The sequence below is a fragment of the Colius striatus genome, chromosome 1 (assembly GCF_028858725.1).
Source record: "Colius striatus isolate bColStr4 chromosome 1, bColStr4.1.hap1, whole genome shotgun sequence".
Taxonomy (NCBI): Eukaryota; Metazoa; Chordata; class Aves; order Coliiformes; family Coliidae; genus Colius; species Colius striatus.
The window spans coordinates 203,933,956-203,955,666 of record NC_084759.1 but is presented as its reverse complement, the minus strand read 5'-3'; the positions used below and the strand labels follow the sequence as shown (position 1 = coordinate 203,955,666).

The 21,711-nt window shown below is 41.7% G+C and overlaps 1 protein-coding gene across 1 annotated transcript in view; it reads right to left on the bottom strand.

Moving 5' to 3' along the window:
• Positions 1-21,711, bottom strand: part of MKLN1 (muskelin 1) — a 103,389-nt gene that overhangs the window by 33,604 nt on the left and 48,074 nt on the right. Inside the window, exon 9 of the mRNA XM_062020277.1 lies at positions 15,856-15,968. Coding sequence (XP_061876261.1) covers positions 15,856-15,968 — 113 coding nt within the window. The remainder of the gene's footprint in view (positions 1-15,855; positions 15,969-21,711) is intronic.

The window sequence follows — 21,711 nt, the reverse complement described above, 5'->3', positions numbered from 1 at the left end:
CATGATGCCTATAGATAAATTCTATAGCTTGCCTGGCCTTAGCTTGTATAATTTTGGCATGTCATAAATAAGGATGCCAGAACAAGTCTGGCTAGCTAACTTTGAGTCTGGAAATCAATATGAAAACTGATAACACTCAAGTGACAAAATAAATAATATGTACAGAATATTACACTACAAAAGAAAACACACATTAAAATACATCTAAAAATAAGGATTATGGAATTAAGCAAAGATGCAACATAAAACACTGTTTAAGTAGTCATGCAATACAAAATAATCACAGAATCTTAAGGGCTGGAAGGGACCTGAAAAGATCATCCAGTGCAACCCCCTTGCTGGAGCAGGAGCACCTAGAGCAGGGCACACAGGAACTCATCCAGCTGGGTTTGGAATGTCTCCAAAGAAGGAGACTCCACAGCCCATCTGGGCAGCCCCTGCCAGTGCTCCCTCACCTCAACAGGGCAGAAATTCTTCCTTGTGTTTCACTGGAACCTCTTCTGTTCCAGCTTGTCCCCATTGCCCCTTGTCCTATTATTGCCCATCACTGAGCACAGCCTGGCTCCATCCTCCTCACTTCCACCCTTTATGGATTTGTACATATGAATGAGGTCATCCCTCAGACTCTTCTTCTCCAAGCTGAAGAGCCCCAGCTCCCTCAGCCTTTCATCAGAAGGGAGCTGTTCCACTTCCTAAACCATCTTTGTGGCCCTAAATCAGCACAGTATTTGCTCCAAGTGCTATCAAACACCACCTTTAAGAAAAACAAATCTCTGTAATTGTACCATTTCATGAAAAATAAAATAATTACACTGAAATTACTACCGAGACTTTAAATACACCAACAGAATTCATTTCACTAAGCTGAATAAAATATGAAAGCAAACATTATATTTTTGTAGTCAAAATTTTACTGCCTGTGTTACAGAATTCAATTTCTTGATTAAAGAATAGTTACAGGAAACTGTTTACAGCAGCTCTGAAGAGGTGAACTGAATTCCTCGTATTTTGTAAACATGAAGCATTATGTCAGCAATGATTACAGCTTTAAGGATTAGTTACTTCATGGTAATTAAGATAATTTTCTTTTCTGAAAGGAATAAAATCCTGATAGAAGTTAAACATTTGCATAAAATCCTGGAACACGGCAAAAATTCATTCATTGCCTTTGGTCATGTGGAAGAAGCTGACAGAGAAGGCAGTAACATACTTCATCTTGTCCTAGAAAATACAAATCAGTATCTTCCAATGATCCTGTTGTAAACAAAGACTCATGTCCTTGCATGAAAAGTACTGATTTGAGTATTCACAAAGCCCTGTCCAGGGAGGTGCTGGAGTCAGCATCCCTGGAGGGGTTTCAGAGCCGGGTGGATGTTGCACTGAGGGAAATGGGCTGGTGGTTGGTAGGGCTGGGACAGAGGCTGGGCTCCATCAGCTTAAAGGTCTCTTCCAGCTGAAACTATTCTATGATTCTAAAGGTTGCCCCCGATTCCTAAGAAAGTCACCTCAGCAGACAAAGTCCTTCTCTAGTCACTCAGCTGGGATACTTAAGGACATGTCACTGTTCCTCTGACACGTGGCCGTTTGCCTTGGCCAAGCTGCCTTGTAGATGTGCTCCCTGACTGTCAGGACATAGCTTTTATTAATTGAAACTGATTATTTTAGTAGCTTTCCCCACTCCCTCACTTCTACATCCTCTACAGGCTAAAGTAAATCCTATCAAACTTGACCATATCACGTCTTTGGCACTTTCAGGAAAAACCTCTACTTTATCAATGTCCAGACCTGGCTTGCCTTGAAGAAAAGCTGCATCTTCCACTGAAACTTATTTAAGTACAGATGTGAGTGTAAGTCACTTAGCATCTACAATAGCAGCTTCCAACCACTGGCATCACCAGCACAGGTACTACACTGGCTAAGTATACAACATCCAGATTTCAGCTCTTATGATAAAATGAGAAAAAAAAATCCAGGAGCAGCATCTTCATTCTTGAGAGATGTATTCATCACATCTCCCACAGTAATACCTGCCTTTTTCAAGGGCTTTTAAAAGTTTTAAGTCAGAACATTTCAGCTATACAGGCACAGAAAGTTTACCACCTCAAGTTCACTTCAGAACTTTAATTTCACCAACTTGCAGAGCCTTCCGTAGCATGAACTGGGGTTTTTATGTAATGAAGAAGAATTCATCCAATTCATATTCTTTTCTCAAAGAAAACTGGAGTGATTCCTGCATATCACTTACAAAATAACATGGAACCTGCCCAAAGTTTCCAATCTAGTCAACATGTTCACCCATATGAATAACTAACTAACAGTGGTTTGACATTTGAGTCAGAAGAGGGGAAAGGCCTAAAAATATATGTTCACTGGAGAGCTACTCAGCATGACCATGGAAGTCCTGGTAGTACATATGTACTTCAAAGGGGGACACAAAGTCCATTTATGAAGACAGATATGGGCACACAGTGAAAAGGAATAAAACACTTCAAGGCACATGTGGTTACATGAATCAAGAGCCTGTGGGCGGCTGCAAATGTTCATCCAGAGCCATGTACTTCATGTGGTTACAATAGCAAGCCTGTTGTTCAGACAAAGAACACACTGCCACAACTTGTCACAGAGAAAGTGACCCACCAAGCTAAAATGGGAAAGAGTTTGTTGATTCCAGAAGTGTTCCAAGAACTTGCCCCCTTAGGAGCAATAAATGATAAAAACTGACCATGATGGACATGTCTCTCAGCCTATGGTTGAAGACATGGAGTATGGTTAGAGAACACGAGGACAATCTTTTGTCTCTTCCTGTCAAGATGTAGGCTGGCTGGCAATCCAGGAGTTCACATTCCAAGATGAGTGAATCTTACTAGAAGTCCCTATACCTTTAAGTCAGATTTAGGCCTTATCACCAAAGAGAAGCTGCAGACACACAGATATTATCTATTGTACTAGGCACTAACTGCCATTCCCAAACATATTTGTATTAATAAAGACAGTTTCACCTGCACATTGATAATCACAAGAGAAGATTAAACGAGCCCAAGTCTTCTCAAGCAGAGTAGAAGGCAAATAAGAGTTTTGACCAGTTTCTATTTATCTGCTTCAGTGGTTATCTGAACTTATAACGATTGCAAGAGTTCTCATTAAGCACTGGTTCTTCAGATCTCGTTTCACTGAACAGTCTTCAAAGTTTTTCACATGTGGGATCTACATTTTTGCAGATGAAGCTTCAAGAACTGATTGATTTAGGAGAGGTATTGCTTCCCAAACAGAACACATCTGAGCTAAAACAGACTCTAGCAAGTCACATCCAGCAACAGCGCCCAAACAATCTGAACAAACACCAGCTTTGAGGACTCTTTCCAATTCTCATCAGGGAGCTCCTGGCACACACACTGCAGAAACCACACGTGAAAGAAGCTTGTGACTAAGCTAAGTTCTTATTCAAATGGCAAGCAACGTGGTAGGCTGCTTTGGCCAGTCCCTCCACCTATGCCAAGCCTGTGGTAGAAATAGTAAAGCATTAGCATATCACATTTCTAACCTACAGGACACCAAACAATACCAAAGATTACTAAGCATGGGCACTGTTCAGCTTCTGTGGAACTCAATAAGTGCCCACACAGAGCTAAGACTAACCTGAACAAAATGGCTCTCTGCCACCCAGCACTACCCTATAATTAGCACAGCATAATAACGGCTAAAACAGATTAAACAGTTTGTGCCATGGCCCCCTTTCTCAAGTGCTACAAAACACCAAGCTTCTACGCCCCAAACTAATATCCATTCTCAAACAGGTTGGTCTTGATGGAATGGAAATACAGACAAATGCCCTGATGAGGCTGGGATGGTAGGGAAAGGAGCTGGGAGCACCTAAGACAGGCTTTCAATCCTTTCAGCACCCAGGAACAACCAAAGCCAAATAGGATTTTTTCTGGTTTCATCAGTGCTACACGAAATACAACTGTTCCCCACAAAGTGAATACACAGTATACTTTATGAAAAGCCTTCTCAACATGCTAAGCCACTTTATAAAATCTAATTAGAGCTTTCTTCATTTAACTTGCAAATGCTGAAAGCAATTATCCCACTTAAGAACTAACTTACAAAACGTTTTCAAAAAGCAACACAACAGCATCGAGAGACAACACTGCCTCCTTAGAATAATTGATTTGTTCCTATACAGGAGAGAAGGGATTGGGACTCAACTCCTTAGGGTAGGGTCTGCTCAAATAACTCTTTCTGCCAGAATCAGCATGCATCATCTTAGCAACAGCATCCTGGCGTGTCCACTAAGGCACAAACATGATAGCTTTCATTTTTTGTTTTGTTTTTAAATAAATGTCCTACGAACCCATTTCGATGCAAACAACACTGCAGGAAGCCAGTCCCACTCCTCACCCCCCAAACAAAAACTGGGGGAGCTTGGCTTCTTTTGGTTATCATAACCTTTTGCAAATAAAGGGTTTTTAGTTGCAAGAAAATCTACTTTATTCAGACAGATCCAGATGAAAAACCTCAGGAGCAAGCCTGGACCCTGTTCAAGAATCAGGGAAATAAAAACAAAGAACAGCTGACTAATTCTCCCTTCTTGGTGCTGTAAAAGACTGAATGGAATGTGAACACTGCCTGCAGTATAAAGTTCAAAAATAAGCATCATGAGGTAAATGCTCTTGTCCTACAGCAAACTAGGACGAGGACATAAAAAGACACAAACAACCTACTTTGTTTCCAGTCCTGAGAGCAGGCTGTCATGCAACAAATAGTCCCTCCTGCCTACACACAACTGCAGAGATTAATTGCTCTCATTTCCCAGTTTCAGAGTATAATTCATTTCCTCCTCCACATCCCCCCCCAAAAAAGAAAAAGGGGAAAAAAAAGGGGGAAAACTCTCTACAATCTTGAAAATGAAAGGAAATACACATTATTCTTGGAATTTATTCAAGTCTATATGCTTTTTAAGACCAGAGCTTGTTAGTGCTTTATCAATGCCAGTCTTCAGCTAATGCGTACTCCCAAAATGTTTCATCTCAGCTGTTAGCTCAAAACAATTTGCTTTACTTCAGGTGAGTAGTAAATTCAGCAGGAGAAACAACTGCAGCCATACACAAACCAAACCACTTTCATCCCATACAAGTTGCCCACAGAAGGCATTTTTAGTTTCTCATAATCTAGGGATGTCAAAACCAAAAGAATTGAAGTTTTTTAGGGTAGCATAAGGCACTTGTATTATCCAACAGCCCAAAACACAAAGTGAAATGAGCAGGGGCTGGTGTATTACTTCTAACACCCATGTGATCAACAACCAGGTCAGGAGAGGGAGGAGGGTCTGGTACTTTCAGCCACACTGGGCACCATGACAGCACTGGTGGCCAGAGCCACCCACCAGCCCAGACACACAGCTACAAGGGTGTATCAGTGTTTCCTAAGCATGCAAGACCCTCCCCTAAATAACACATCCCAGCTGCTTTTCCTACTCTGTATGATAGCAGAAATCAGTGCTATGTGCATCATTTGATATCCAAGACTTGACAGCTCTAGCTCTAGATTTAGAAACCTTTGGCTGTTATACAGTGTGGATGCAGCAAAGGATTCAACTGGGATCTCAAATGTTTCTAGGAGCACAAGATGACAGCCCAGCTTCAAATAAATATATTCTGCATCCTGAACATACACTCCATTCATTCAATTAAACATTTACTTGAACATGCTTCTGCAGGGGGGTTGGACGAGATGATCTCTAAAGGTCCCTTCCAATCCCTGCCATTCTATGATTTACTAAAACCTGTGTTAGCTTTGTGTCCTCACCCTAAGACGTTCTTACCACTGTTTATGGAAGACAGCAGATACTTCACCTTACTTTCACAGCTGCTGTACCAGCTATACAGAATATTCTTTGAGAGTACTCAAGTTAAATGTGTTCTGCCAATAAATATTTTGGGAAGCCTATTAAATGTATCAGAATCTGGCTAAGAACCATGATGCTTCAAACTCCTCAGGACCAGTACTGCAAAGCCATGAGCCTATACAATTTTTCACATAGAACAGTTAAATGAATTACGACAAACATTAGGTTCCAACCCCAAAAAGTTTCTGACAAGTATTTGCAAATAATTAACTACTAGCAAGTCCAGCCAAAGCTAAGACAAGGAAGATATCCTGCTGTCAGGCAGCTGACAGAATTTGAGCTATGGCTAATCTACTTACAAGTGCTCTCCTATAGTAATGCAACTAAATAGATTTAGTTGCAAGGTCCTTTCTGGGCATCTGACTCAGACATGATGGAGCAGATTAAAGTCAGAGGCAGCTTTTAGCACACAGTTCTGATTCACCTCTAAGTTGGGAAAAGAAAAACATTAAAAGGGATGAAGCTTGCTTTTTTTTTTCCTTCCCAAAAGCATGCACACATTTGGAGTAGTCTTTTCTCCCTGTTGATATTTCATGGTCTCAGGCTGAGGCTTCCACAAAGAGAACTTCCCTGCTTAGAATAGAAGTTAAAAAATAAATAGCCCAGTGTTCTATTTTTGTAAGATGGTTCCATGAGCTTCTAAGTCAACTGATTAAGCTCAGAGATCACACAACATGATCCTTATGATAGCAGTGGACTGGATGTGATGACCTGGATGTGATGGTGCACGAGGCATCCACCTCTTCCAGTCCTACCTAAGACTTCCTTCAGCCCGTTTGCTCCATCCGTCAGGGATGAGGGCAAGTTCAGCACAGCACAGAGAGGCACAGACTCAGTGTGGCACACAAACACTACTATGAAAACCAACAGATGTTTCATGTTCTAGTCCCATGAGACTACCTGTTAAAAATAAATCTCCCAGCAGATCTGTTTGCAGAAACAACTAATTCCAGAGTATTTTCATTGAAGAATGAACTAGCACGCGATCTATTGAATGATCTGATGAACCCTGATTAAGGTGCCTCTAAAGAATTAAAGCATGCCCTATGATTGACTTGTGAACCAAGACTCTGCTTTTGACAGCTGGTAGCGTGAGTTTATCTACAGTGCAGAAACAAACTTTGGCAAGCGATGTCTGTGTTACTGCCAGTGCAGGGAGCCACAGGCCTGGGTCATTCTGAACTATGTGCCCTCACTTGGCCTCCTCTCACACCAAGGTATCATCAAGGCCCTCTGGCAATGCATAACACCACAGATCTCACGCTGCAGTAAACCAAGGCATGCTATGATCACAAGAATTTCTTAGGCAAGCAAGTGGAACGGTGGAAAGGGAAAAAAACTCTCAGAGCTTCAAGTATGCGAAGAGCGTGAAGTCATTCCTTCATTTATGTGAAGCAGGTTGCAGGAACGTGTAGGATAGTTTTTGTCTAGTCAAAAATAAGTCACCCTGCCTACGTGATTCAGCTTACAAATGCTACAAAGAATGAAGTAACACCTTAGTACAAAACAACCTTGAAACGGAAGGACATCAATACTGTGCTGTTTCCAAGAGGTGCAATTTGCCTGCTAACCGAGCGCTACTCACACTGATGAAACGTGGATAAAACCTTAGTTCCTTCAAATCTTAACAAGTAAGTTAATGCTTTGATATACACCAACTGCTCAGCTTTGATTTCAGTAACACTGATTAAATATAACAGACAACCCACTGCAGAACCAGAGTTTTCACCAGCTCCGAGAGATGGGCCCTCAGGACAACGTCCCCTCGTGTGCCGAGTTTAACTAACCCCATTAACAATTGCAGGATGTTGAATGAGGTCATTTTTGCATGCATCCTAAAGTTCACTCTGTCCTCTCGTTACCAGCAACAATGGCTAGCAAAGGTCCAGCCAAGAGAGATTTTTCCACAGATGCAAACTGTTCAGCTTAGCTGTGGTCACAGTTACACACCAATAAGCTGGAGCAATTTATCAATTGTTTGGCCACAAAGATGAGGATGCAGCAAAGCTGGAGTTTTTGAAGTTGTGGAACTTTGTTAATTAATTGTCCTTGAAAAGCTAGTGATAAACATGAAATTATAAACCTAAATACTTTTGACAGCCACAGGCTCTCAGATGTTTCTGAGAAAATGAGGATAGTTTAAACCCCATGACAAAGGAGTGGCGTGTAGTCTCCTTCTCTGAAGACTACAGGTGGGTTTTGTCTAGTCAAAGTAAGTCACCCTGCCCTTGTGATTCAGCTTACAAATGTTACAAAGAATGAAGTTGAGTTGTCAGCGTTTTAAAGTTTTCAAAACCCACCTGGACATGTCCCTGTGTGACCTGATACAGGTGAACCTCCTTTAGCAGAGGGTTGGACTGGATGATCTCTAGAGGTCCTCTCCAATCCCAACCATTCTATGTACCCAGAGGTGTTACAAAGTCACAGAAGTCCCTCTGCAATTTTTCCCCCACAGGCTAACCCATAGCTATGAGATTGCCATGTCAGGAATGCAGATACTAAGTATACTTAAATGCAGGCTTCCACTACTGACTATTATAACAACATGGCAAGAGCTAAAAAATACATCTATATACATCAGAGCAGAATCGTTTTGTCACAAAAAACCTGTGGAGAGTGCCACACCTTGTTTTGAACTAAGAGACAAATGATGACAGATTTAGCTTCTGAGATTTTAGTTTATATCAGCTTTCAACTCAGAACAGAACAGAACTCAGCCATCCAGCTGCAGGAACCATATCAATTACCACTGGAAGTGCAGCACACAGCTAATCTCTGCTGCGTCGCTGGTTCAGAAACAACACATCTTATGTGTAGTTTTGCAATCATCTGCACAGAGGAAAAAATAGCCAAGAAACAGTGCAAGTATTTTTAGTGGAGGTCTGTGAAGCACCATGTTAAACCTTCCTCTTCCATACATTAAGAAGAGTTATTACAATGTAGATGTGGAAGAGCTTTTAAAGACAGAGCACTGAAATCCAAGCATGGGGCAATGCAAGGACTGGAACCCAACAGCTCCCGAATCCCAATATCCACAAAATTTCCACTATACACATGCTCTGGAAAATTCAAGGATTAGATCCTACTAAACATACTAAGATCTTCCAGGTCTGACAACTCAAACTATCAAGGCACTATCCATTCTGCCAGTATTTGCTCTTGAGACACTCCAGAAAGCTTAAGTCCTAATTAGCAACAAAACCCGGCGGCAGAAATACATTATTAGTGGCAAGGTCCACAAAACCTTACTACATTTTCAAGCATGTAATTATCCAGACAATTTAGCTACGGATTTGTCTATGATACTACTTGAGAATGCTTCCCCTATGTTACCAAGTTGGAATAACTGATATTTCTTTAGGGATTTCTGTATTTGTACAGCTTGAGGAGTGTGAACGTAACAGAAATCTTTCACAGTCTAGCTGAAATAAGAGACTACTCCTGAGGCAAAGTTGACTGGTGTGTGAAGCTGCTTTCCCCTTGCTGGCAGAGTAATAAGCTTTCCTCCCACCTTCTACCCCCACATACTCTCCTGTTTCTTTAAAATTCTTTTTCCCCATCCATACAGTGTGAAATGCAGGATTCCAGTTGACTCATCTTACAGGTGCATATTTCTGTGCCTTAAAAACCCAAAAGGCTTTAAATCAGCATTCCCTAGCTCAACATCCATCAACTTACCAACTCCTCACCTGAAAATTCAGTCATACTTTAAGCAGTTCAATCATGTGCATTCCCAGCCAGCCCAGCATGCTTCTGGACACTGTCTCCTCTTTACAGAGAGCTGGATGATGCAATCACTTCCTAATAAAGTCATACAAGTAAAATAAAGCTGCATTTCGGATCAGAGATCAGAGCAGTAAACTCATCATAAGCTGGAGCTGAAGTGGGGATTTTTATCGGAACATAAACACCACAAATCAGCTATGCATGATGCATTACTCCAAGAAGTGAAAGGCCTTTACAAGCTGCACCCTTTGCAGCTGAAGGCTTTATGATGGTTCAGAAATTCACGTGTAAGCTGAAGACTGGCACACACACGAGCTCCAGGACTGCCAAAGTTTTGCAGTCTTCAGAACACCGTGCATAATGCATTTATTTTAAGTACTCCCTTCTCTCTGACACTGACTTCAATATCAAGTGTAAAGGAAAGGGACCTCCACACACTGAAACATCTGGTGTTAGGAATAACTGAAGTTTAGCTGTTATTCTGTGCTTGTTTTCCCATGCTGGAAGCAAGAACTACAGTGATGGAACTGAATAACTTAAGCCCCAGAGCTGTAAATATAGATGATCTTTTAAAAAATGTCAGAGTTAAAGACAAATAAACAAGGGTTAAGAGAACAGACCTCCTCAGGGGAACAAGGTAGGGTAAGCAAATAAGAAGTTACCTTTAAAATCTGAAAACCTTTCCAAAAAAGTTTATTAGAAAAAAATAAAATCGAGGTGCTCCTGCCTCAACAGGGTCTTTTTGTTTCAGGCTGCCTGTGTGGAAATCATTGGAGAAGTTAATCAGGCATATCTGAAAGTCTCTCTGTAACATTTAGGAGAAAGAATACTGGCTACAGCACTTTAAACCCATTACACCACTAAGCAGGGGAGGAAAATAAAACATTAGCATGTGGTATTTAGGATCAGCCTACAATACTTTTCATTTGGTTCACTTCGGCATCTGCCTTCTTTGTCTCTGCTTTTGTAGGCATTTACACTATTTAAGAAGTTGGCTCAGAGGTGTATCTGCAGCATCCAAGTTTCTATTGCAGCCTTTTGGGGACAGATGCTTTCTCCCTATGTGCTTTTGTGGCACCAGGCATCTCATACAACTGATCATCTGTACAACTGGAACTACTCAGAAGTAGGACATGGCAGATTCAGTATATTAGATCTCAAGTCCATAAACATCACAGGATTTGAAACAAACACCTCTCAAGTTACTTAAAGAGTCTTCCAAACTATATCACCATCTGTGGGAAGGAGTCAATATTTGAGACTAGCTCAGTTCCTACACTTAAAACAGCTCAGGGTAAAAGCTTTACACAGATAAGCTTATGAATTTCTGTATTATACCCTCCAAAAAAGTGAAACATAGGTGTCATAAATGCTTACAAATGCATAAAATGCTCGTGTGGTATTGTGACAGTCAAAGCTTTTGGTAACTTCATCCACATCAACAGAGAAATGCAGGCAGACACCGTCAAAAATATAACTGGAAATACAATAGCAGATGATATTCACTCTGGCTGTATTATGAGATCTTTCTATACTTGTCAGCTTTTACCTTCAGTATGCTGGAAAAGCACTTGGTGTTGGCAGCAAACTGTCACCTTAAAATACACCGATTTTCTAGATCACTTTGAACCTACGGAACAGTAGGCATGTGTTGGCCTACACTTTCCTTCATTGTGAGAAAGGATTTATCCTCTCAACCAGTTAACCCATGACAAGATCTTCACTTCTACCTTTAGCAAGAAACAGTGTCACCTAAAACTAGCCCATTTACACAATTTCCATGTCCTTCACAGAGTCAATTTGGGAGCAGGATTTTCCTTTAAAAAAGACAGAATGAGATGAGTGTCATGAGGATGAGACCTCTGGAGGTCTTCACAACCCACCTGGATGTGTCCGTGTGTCCTGATGTAGGTGGACCTGCTTTGGCAGGCGGGTTGGACTAGATGATCTCTAAAGGTCCCTTCCAACCCCTACCATTCTATGAGTCATCATGCTGTATTTACAAACATGCACCACAGAAGCTACCAATTTGTACAAGGACATCCTGTTTGAAGGGAGATCCTGTATCTCTTCTCATGTCTTTAGGAAATATTGAAACAGGGTACAGGAATATTAATGACACACAAAATATGGCAATTACCAAGCTTCTCTATTCTCCTTTATCAAACCTCCCGAGGCATCAACATCCTTCAGTATTTTATTCTGTTTAAAAATCCACATAATTATCCATTTACACCAAGCAAAGTCTTCCCTACAGCTCACTTCAACTGTCGTCCTGTACAGAATTTTACTAAATTAGCCTTCAAAACAGAAAGTTGCTGCTTGGAAACTAGAAATATTATTAGATATCAACACACTAACACACACGTTAAGTTTCTCTATTAACTTCCACTGGCCTAGGATCAAAATGCTCAAGGAATGACAAGGTTTGTTTTTTCAAAACTATTTATTCCCAAATGCTGGAAATGTCTACTGAGCTACAAACACTAATAAACCCTGGAGACAACAGCATTTGACCGAACATTCCACTTGGTTCAGGGTAAAAACCCTCCAAGGCTCTTAGACTAAACATGTTTTGGCTGTGCCTCATGCCAACTGATTCGTAGGGTTGTTACGTACTTGAGCGCTCCACAAATGAGACAGGACAGAAGTTGTGGGCAAAGTTGAAAAGTCACGAGCTGCTCCATGGTGCATCTTCTCAGAAAGATGCAGGCTCAGAGGAGGATGATGTGACAAGAAGCCCTGTCAGATCCATGCATTGAAGGAATAGTGGGGAACCACAGAATCTTAAGGCTTAGAAGAGACCTTGAAAGATCCTAGAATCATAGAATGGCAGGGGTTGGAAGGGACCTCCAGAGATCATCCAGTCCAACCCCCTGCAGAAGCAGGTCCCACCTACATCAGGTCACATAGGAGCATGTCCAGGCGGGTCTTGAAGATCTCCAAGGAAGGAGCCTCCACAACCCCTCTGGGCAGCCTGTGCCACTGCTCCATCACCCTCACAGGGAAATAGCTTTTTCTTATATTTAAGTGGAACTTTTTGTGCTCCAGTTTCATCCCTTTTCCCCTTGTCCTGTTGCTAGTTACTATAGAAAAAAGGACGTCCCAACCTCCTGACACCCACCAATTAGATATCTGTAAATGTTAATAAGATCCCCCCTCAGTCTCCTTTTCTCCAGACTAAACAGTCCCAGTTCCTGCAGCCTTTCCTCGTATGAAAGATGTTCCAGTCCCCTGATCATCTTGGTGGCCCTGTGCTGGACTCTCTCCAGCAGTTCTCTGTCCCTCTTGAGCTGAGGATCATCCAGTCCAATCCCTCTGAAAGAGCAGGACCACCTAGAGTAGTCACACAAGAACTCATTCAGGTAGGTTTGGAATGTCTTCAGAGAAGGAGACTCACCAATCCACCTGGGCAGCCCCTTCCAGTGTTCCCTCACCTCAACAGGGAAGACGTTTTTTCCTTATGTTTCTTTGGAAGCTCTAGTTAAGGGCTGTTTCTCCATCAGCAGCTGTAGTACATACACTGGAGGTTCAGCAAGTGATCAGCTACTCCAGCAGTGTTGCAAGAATTTTTTCCTGACACATCTAAGGACTATGGAAAATTAATTTTGATAGTCCAACTATAAATAAGAAATTACAAATGTAATTACAAGAGACCGAGATATTTCTCCAGCAGCAGCAACAGAGTTGACTGAAAAGGTCACAAAACCTTTCCGTAACACATGGGAACAGAAGCTACCATCACCTTTATCTCCAAAGCATCACTGTATGTTACCCCTACAATAACACTGGATAAGTTGCAACTCTTTTCCACATTCCACTCTTATCTAAGCTTAATTATTGAGTGGCTAATTTAACCACCATCACTGATACATTAGGACAAAAGAGCTCGAAGCAGAAGCAGCACAATGTGACACAATATAACACAGTAACAAGACAAAGTTCAACTGGAACCTACTCGGAATATTTTTTTGAATTCCATGTCAACAGACATTTCCTTTTAGCAAATTGTTTGTGAACAGTTGTTGCCCCTGTTACAGAAACATCTGGAGTCTTTGGTTTTGAACTTACTTCTCAACATTTGAGACTGATATTTTCATTTCTAAATCGAGTTTTATCCAGAACTCTTTAGACAAAAAACAACAAAACACACCACCACCAAAACACCACCAAATCACTGCTGGTTTGCAAGTACAGTGGCCATTGGTTTACTGTACCTCAGTATGTCACAAGGTTGTGCCTTGGCAGCCCTTCTTCTGAACTCCATTGTAGCCTATTTCCACACAGAGTGTACTCCCGGAACTCACACTTCTAAACCCACACACATTTCTTTATACTTTTCTCTATTAAGTACCTCTCTTTTTCAAGATTTCCCATATATTCACCTCATTCTCCAGTTCCTCTGTCTTAATTCCTCTCAGCCCAAGACCCTTTTCTTCTTCCATTTGAATTTCCTGACCTTTCATCACATCCTGCAATTTTCTTTCCCTCCAAAATCTCTTTATTATACCAAGTGAACTCTTCACTGCGTTTCCTCCTGCAGTTCTCCTTGGCATATCTCTTCTTTCTCCCATCCTAGTGTGATGAACTTGAAGTTTGCACTCCAGCCAGGCCTCCCAAGCTTTACAGAGGCTCAACTGGATACAGCAGGATCCCAAGAAAGAAAATTAATCCCTTAAACATTAGAACTACCCACATTGGATTGGTAACTCCTTTTTGACAGGAAGGCCCTATTTCACTGCATCCTTTTCTGTTGCTGTTCTTCACTTTTCCAGCCTTCTTATAAAGGGACACAAAGGAAAGGAAGGTCCAGCCATTTATCTGTACCACATAGATGATAAAAGAGTCTAAATTTCCCCTTAGTATTGTGTCACATACATCCCTCCTTATCTTAAGGAGGTTATCTGTTAGGTAAACAGTGAGAAAAATTGTAAAAGCCACGGTTTAAGGGAAACAGAAGCAATTCCAGCCTACAGGGCTGGACCCTGGAAAGACTATATTTGGCTTCAGTATCACATCAGTAAACACACAAGTGGCCATGCACAGTGACAAGAGGAGTAAGAGTAAAAAAAACAAGCTTACAACGACATAAAAATGTAAGGATATTTTTTCCTTTATACAGCTCTATTATGATAGAAACTGGACTATGAACAACTTTTGTTTTGCCCATTTTGTAAAGGATGTTAGGAGCAGTAAAGTGCATCACACAGAGATCTGTTTGTGCCTCGCTGAGATTTCTTTTTTCAGCTCAGGCTATTTGCCCCACTTGATTACAAACTCTGTAAACAACTTCATCAGGAAAAAGGCGCAATATCAAAGTGTTATTTAACCTGGGACAGAAGCTCACACAATAAGCTAACACAAGAAACTGGAAAAATTCAAATGGTGAATAAGACGTTGTTATACTTTTTCAAATAGTTGAGGAAATGAGCTCCTGAACTGGTCAAAAAAGTGGTGAAATCTCAAACTTCACATACCTTCAAGAAGGGGCTGAATGAATTTCCCGGAGTTATGTTCTGACAAACAAGTAATGAACTCAAAACAAAATAACCAGATGGAACTTGAACCTTTCACAGTACAACGTAAAATGAATTACACAAGTCAAAGGTCTTGGACTTTTTTTTTGGTTACCTCCTATAACCCAAGCTACATTCATTTCTGAGGTTTCATACGTCAAATACTGAGCAAAACGGGCCAAGGAAAATGGCTCAAATGAATACCACCAAAGCTCTTGGGATTGTGTGGCCTCTGGCACTTACTCCTGTCCTCTAGACTTCCATCTGTTAACTGTCCATCTCTACTCATTTTTGACAGAAGCTAAAAAAATATAAACAATTTGTTTCTGAAGCTCAACACCAGCATCGGGTCTGAAATGTTTGTTAGCAAGTCTGGTTGCTCAGTACTATGAAATTATTTCACTCACATTCTACTCACTGAACTGATTTTTGGGCCATCATCTGCTCTTGAGAAATAAACCTTTCCCTGCCAGTAACCTTAACACTTTAAATTCATATCCAACATGAGTGTTTCAAAAGTCTTCAGAACTTGAAGGTCTGAATTTTGTGGCTCCTACTGCATGCCATACATCAATACAAGCCCTTCAGAAGCATGGCACTTCATAGAATGGTATGGATGGGGTTGGAAAGGACCTTTAGAGATCATCTAGTCCAAGTCTGTGCAAGAATTCATAGACTCTTAACAATAAGGATGTCTGCAGAGCTTACCTCTTTCTCAGTATCCCTGGATATACAGGTCCACTGGTTCTCCTTCACACTGTACGCCCAGAAGTCAGCCAGATCCTGAGTTCCATCCCAGCCACCAAATAAATAAACAGTTTCTATTAAAAAAAAAAAAAGGAAGAAGGTGTTAATTTCATTTTCAAAAGAGATTGTTAAAAAGAGAACGCTTTTAAACAGGCTAATACCTCCAAACCATCTCTGACAAACAGACTATCAGAAGAGAGGTTCAAGGGCATCGAACTGAAAGAGGATATAATTAGAGTAGATATTAAGTTCTTCCCTGTGAGGGTGGTGAGGCACTGGGACAGGCTGCCCAGAGAGGTTGTGGATTCCCCATCTCCGGAAATGTTCAAGGCCAGGTTGGGTTGGATGGGGCTCTGAGCAATCTGGTCAGATTGGAGGAGAAGCTAGACTAGATGATCTTGAAGGTATCTTCCATTCTACGATTCTATGAAATAGTTTCTTACTTAGAGCACCACTCCTCTTTGAATGGAAACAGTCACCAAGACAAAGAAATGTGGTTTGGTTTTGTAATGGAAGTTTCTAGGATTGACAGACAGCCAATTCTCAAGGAGTCATTTTCTATTTTTACATTTACATAAGATGCAATCACATCCACAGCCTACTGATTAAAACTCAAGAACGACAAACCAACAATATCTAACATTTTGGATCCTGTGCACTTTAGTGTCTCAGTGACATCTCACCTTCCATCCTGTTTGTTCCAAGATCTATACATTATATAAAGGCTTCTGAGATAGCAGCAAAAGCTCTTTTGTTTAGTTCATCCCTTAGAAAGAAAAGTTTACTTCAACGATGAAATCCTCTTCAAGGGAAATGCTTTGTGTAAAGTCACTTACCTGATGCCAGAAAACTAAGTACAATAGTTAGAGATTTAAGTCAGTGTTTCAAGTACACCTTCAGAACCTGTCACCTTAAATCCACAATTGCTCCTTGCACAGCAAGTTTGAAGGCTTCTCAGACTCACTGGTAAAACTACATGAAGCCTCTGAACATGGAAAGTGTTTGAGTCTCTGTTCTGACACGGACAGATAAAGCTGCTTCCATTTTATAAACATCACTATCTGGACTCAAATGCTAAAAGAACTTCATTTTCAGACTGCATTAAAACAAAACATAAAGCCAAGTCCAAGAAGAACAAGCCACTGAAGACTTCCAAGGCTTTGAAAAACTCCTTTAAAAATCAACAAACTAGTTCTATTATGGAAGCAGTGGCCAATTTTTAATCCAACACCAATTAAAGAGCAGAGTTAGAACCGCGATTATAAAATAGGAATAGTCCCTGACCCTTACCTACCATCAGGATAGTGGTCATCACCATGGAAAGGTTACCCTGGTTCATTAACTTTAATTACCCTTCCTCCTGGACTCAGGGCTCCCAGTGTTCCCTGCAAAGAGCAGGTCCCTTTGTGCGCATAAATTCTCACAGCTCACAAAACCCACATTACCACAACGGCTTCATTGATAGCCGAGCAAAATAAAAGATTTGGCACCAGCTAAGGATCCTATTGGGGCCCTGCCAAAATGTCATGCCTGCCTGTAAAGGCTTTGTTGTCTCACATGAAATTTAATAGCAAACCTGAAGGAATCTGATGAAAAAAACGCCCAGATTTTGGAAGCTACCTAAATTAAGCAAACAGCATTAAACAGCATTGAAGCCCTGAAAGAGGGACACAATCATAGAGCTCGTGCAAACCGTGAGCATCCCCAGAGTCCGAGAGCAACGGTGATAACACCAGTGTACACCAGTGTGCCAAAACTCATTGCCATCTTGATGTGAAACTGGAGCTCGGGTGAGAAGAAGCCTCCATCACTAGGCTCAGAAGGACAGTCATTTGTCAGCCTTATGACTTAACTACAGAACTTATGACAGAACTATACACATTTTTAAACAGGAACACTTTATCTTTTAAAAGAATCATTTCTTAATGCATAAACCACAGAATCACATACAGAATGGAAGGGGTTGGAAGGGACCTTTAGAGATCATCCAGTCCAACCCCCCTGCAGAAGCAGGTCCCACCTAGATCAGGTCACACAGGAAGGTGTCCAGGTGGGTTTGAAACCTCCCGAGAAGGAGCCTCCACACCCTCCCTGGGCAGCCTGGGCCAGGGCTCCCTCACTTCAACAGTGAAATAGCTTTTTCTTATGTTTAAATGCAACTTTTTGTCTTCCAGTTTCTTTCCATTACCCCTTGTCCTGTCACTAGATACAACAGAAAAAGCGAAGCCCCAACCTCCTGACATCCACCATTTCTAACCACCAAGAAAGTAATTTCTCGTAGTTCTTGTAAAGCTTGCAATTGTTCACTCATGGTACAAGGAAAAATCAGTCAGGTTTGGGATGGGTTTTTTTAGGTAAAAAAAGGGGCAAACAAAAAAACCAAGTCAAACTTGTGTTCCCTAACCAGTGTCACACCTTCTGCTATATTTGTCAATTCACATTCTGTGGAGAGGGTTATTTTTTCACCCTGTAAGCAGATAATCAACCACAATTTCATACGAGGAAAGGCTGTGGGACCTGGGGCTGTTTAGTCTAGAAAAGAGAAGACTGAGGGGGGATCTCATTAACATTTACAAATATCTAAATGGTGAGTGTCAGGAAGTTGGGGCAGCACTTCTTTCGAAGGTATCTAGCAACAGGACAAGGAGTGATGGGATGAAGCTCGAAACAATAAGTTCCATTTAATTATAAAAAAACCCTCTTTCACTGTGAGGGAGCCCTGGCCCAGGCTGCCCAGGAGGGTGTGGAGGCTCCTTCCTTGGAGGTCTTCAAGACCCGCCTCTGTGTGACCTGATCTAGGTTGACCTGCTTCTGAAGGGGTTTGGACTGGATGATCTCTAAATGTCCCTTCCAGTCCCCACCATTCTATGATAGACCCAGAATGCATGCCCAGCACTCTCAGGCCTCGCTACCTTAAAAATATACCAGCAAAGAGTCAAAGATGAGGGCACGTGCAGGGAAGAGAACATAAACTTACATGCAGCAGAAGTGGGGGAGCTTGAGGGGAGCAAAACAGTCTCACATCAATATAACTATTTCTACTTTAGTAGCACTAGGGAACTCAAGATGCAAGCAGGGCATCATGCCCTGTCAGAGGGAAGGACTCTTTGTAGCCAAGCAATATGCAATGCAGCAATATTGATGCTGCTTTATTAAAGCAAGTCTCTGTTCTGCTTTAGGGACAGTGCAGAAGAATTTTCAAAATTACCTGCAAGGCAACATGAAAAACATGAAAGCAGTTCTATTTACCCAAAGCTTTTACCAGCTACATTCAGGAAGTCAAATTTCTCTTCCAGCATCTTAACCTTATCTCCTCCATGTTTATTTTTGAATACAAATTCAACACTTTGAATTAAATATGTTCTATTAATATTTCTAAACTGCTTGCTCAGCCAAAAATGTCTCTATAATGTCTGAATTCTTTTCTTCCCTTACTCTCTAGAAGACTAGAAGGTGCCAGAGAAGTCCTCAAATTATTACAGGATGTGTGTTCCCCAAAATGAACATATCTCCTGTCCACCTCTACTTAAGTTCTATTTTTCAGAAAAGTATGCAAAGTAGCTGTCTCCAATTCCTGTTTAACACCAAAAATCCTGGGGTAGTTTCAGTCTAGGTTCACATAGTTCTCCCAGTCAGCTTTTCTAACTGCTGTTAACTCCACTTCCTCTGGGTGGTGAAATCCTTGGTGGGATTCTGATGCAGTGGGTCTTGCTCATCTGATCAGGATGTTACATGGCAAATTGCTATGGCCAGGCTGGTAAAACATGCTTGGTATGCCTGAGCATCCCTGTTTTTACCATCTAACAAACAGGCACAAGAAATACATTCCAATCCTGGTGACATCTTAAACTAAACACTTTGGTCAAATGTCTCTGCTAGAATAGTTCTTCATTGGATCGAAAAGAATTATGGACCTACACCATCTCTCCAAGTCATCTGGTCCATCAGTCAACTCCCAAATCCCTCATAGTAAGGTTAACTTCAGCAACAAGTCAGAGTGCAACCTGGTGCAACCAGGGAAGCATTCAGCTACAGTTTGAACATCTCCAAAAATTGCTGTTTCAGATTATCTGGGCCCCTGCTCCACTGACTGATCATCTTCATTTGACTCACAGTCCTATTCTCTAGCTCAACAGTCACTGCCCTCCTGGTTTGCTACCAGCCCAAACTTGTTGAGGGTGTATTTAAGGATCAGTGTCCCTGAAACTAAGGAGGATGTATGTCACAGAAGAATAAAAATTAGAAATCAAGACATATCTCAAAAGCCTTCCAAGAAAGGGACGTCCCTTCTCTCTGCAGTAACCATAGGTTTCATTATCTGCAGGCAGCACTGTCTGCTTTGTAAGAAGCACTTACAGCTCAAGCATAAAGCCAGACTTTACACCTTCTTGAAACATCACACCACTCAGTTTCTGAGTCACAGTTCAGTGTAGATGGTGCCTGTGTTTAAGTTCTTTCAGGCTAGGGCTGGTCTGGGTAGGCATACAGTCTTCCTCTCAAATGTGAAAGCACCATGAAAAGTTGAGTAACCTCCAGGACTCAGCAGCTGTTTGTGTTTGAGACCTTAGAAGCCATCTGTATTTTGTTTCAGAGATCTCTTCATCTTGTACACAAGCCCTTGTCTTTAAATATCTTATGGCTAGCAGTGCTTTCCTCAGGCAAAACAGCATCCTTCTTCATGTCTGCTGCTCTCACTTCAACTTTCCCATCTTCCCATGCTGCTTTTGAACCAGGCTCGTCATTTCCACTGTGTTGCCCACATAGGTATTATGGGCACACTGTGTCCACTCCTGCTGTCAGTCTCCCACTGTTTGTACCCTACAGATCTGTTCTCACTTAAATAGGAAGGAATTCTGCGTACCTCATTCTACAAAAGGAAATGCAAAATAGCACACAACCAAAATGATACAGTGCTTTCTCATCAGTGAGCGGACAAAGGTAACACATTAATAAAGATTATTTCACTAATACTTTCCCTCTCAAAAAAGTTTCATTTGCCAAAGAGAAAAACAGACCCAAAAAAATCAACCTAGACGCTATTATTTCCAATCAATTCCATCTTAAGCATGGAATTATAAACCAAGTCTCCAAAACACAGTACACATGTTCCTCTAAACTACCGTTACTCCTTAAAACTTGAACTTGGCAAGTCACTTAAGCACTCCCGTCTTCTTCCAGAATAAGCTCTGGCATTTAAAAATGCAGGTCATATCTGAATTACAAAAAGGCCTGAGAGGGCATAATCAAGGTACCAGTGCTAGATGTCTCCTTGTCCAAAACATTAGAGTTTAATGCACCCAGGAGCACAGTGCTACAGAACCACAGAATCTTAAGGGTTGAAATGGACCTGGAAAGATCATCCAGTGCAACCCCCCTGCCAGAGCAGCACCACCTAGAGCAGGGCACACAGGAACTCATCCAGATGGCATTGGGATGGCTCCAGAGAAGGAGACTCCACAGCCCATCTGGGCAGCCCCTGCCAGTGCTGCCTCACCTCAACAGGGAACAACTTTGGCCTTGTGTTTCTTTGGAACCTCTTCTGTTCCAGCTTGTCCCCGTTGCCCCTTGTCCTATCATTGGCCATCCCTGAGCACAGCCTGGCTCCAGCCTCCTCACACCCACCCTTGATGGATTTGTAACCATCAAGGTTACAATGAATGAGGTCACACCTCAGGGTCCTCTTCTCCAAGCTCAGGAGCCCCAGCTCCCTCAGCCTTTCATCACAAGGCAGATGCTCCACTCCATCATCTTGGTGGCCCTGTGCTGAACTCTCTCCAGCAGCTCCCTGTCCTTCTGCAACTGAGGGGCCCACAACTG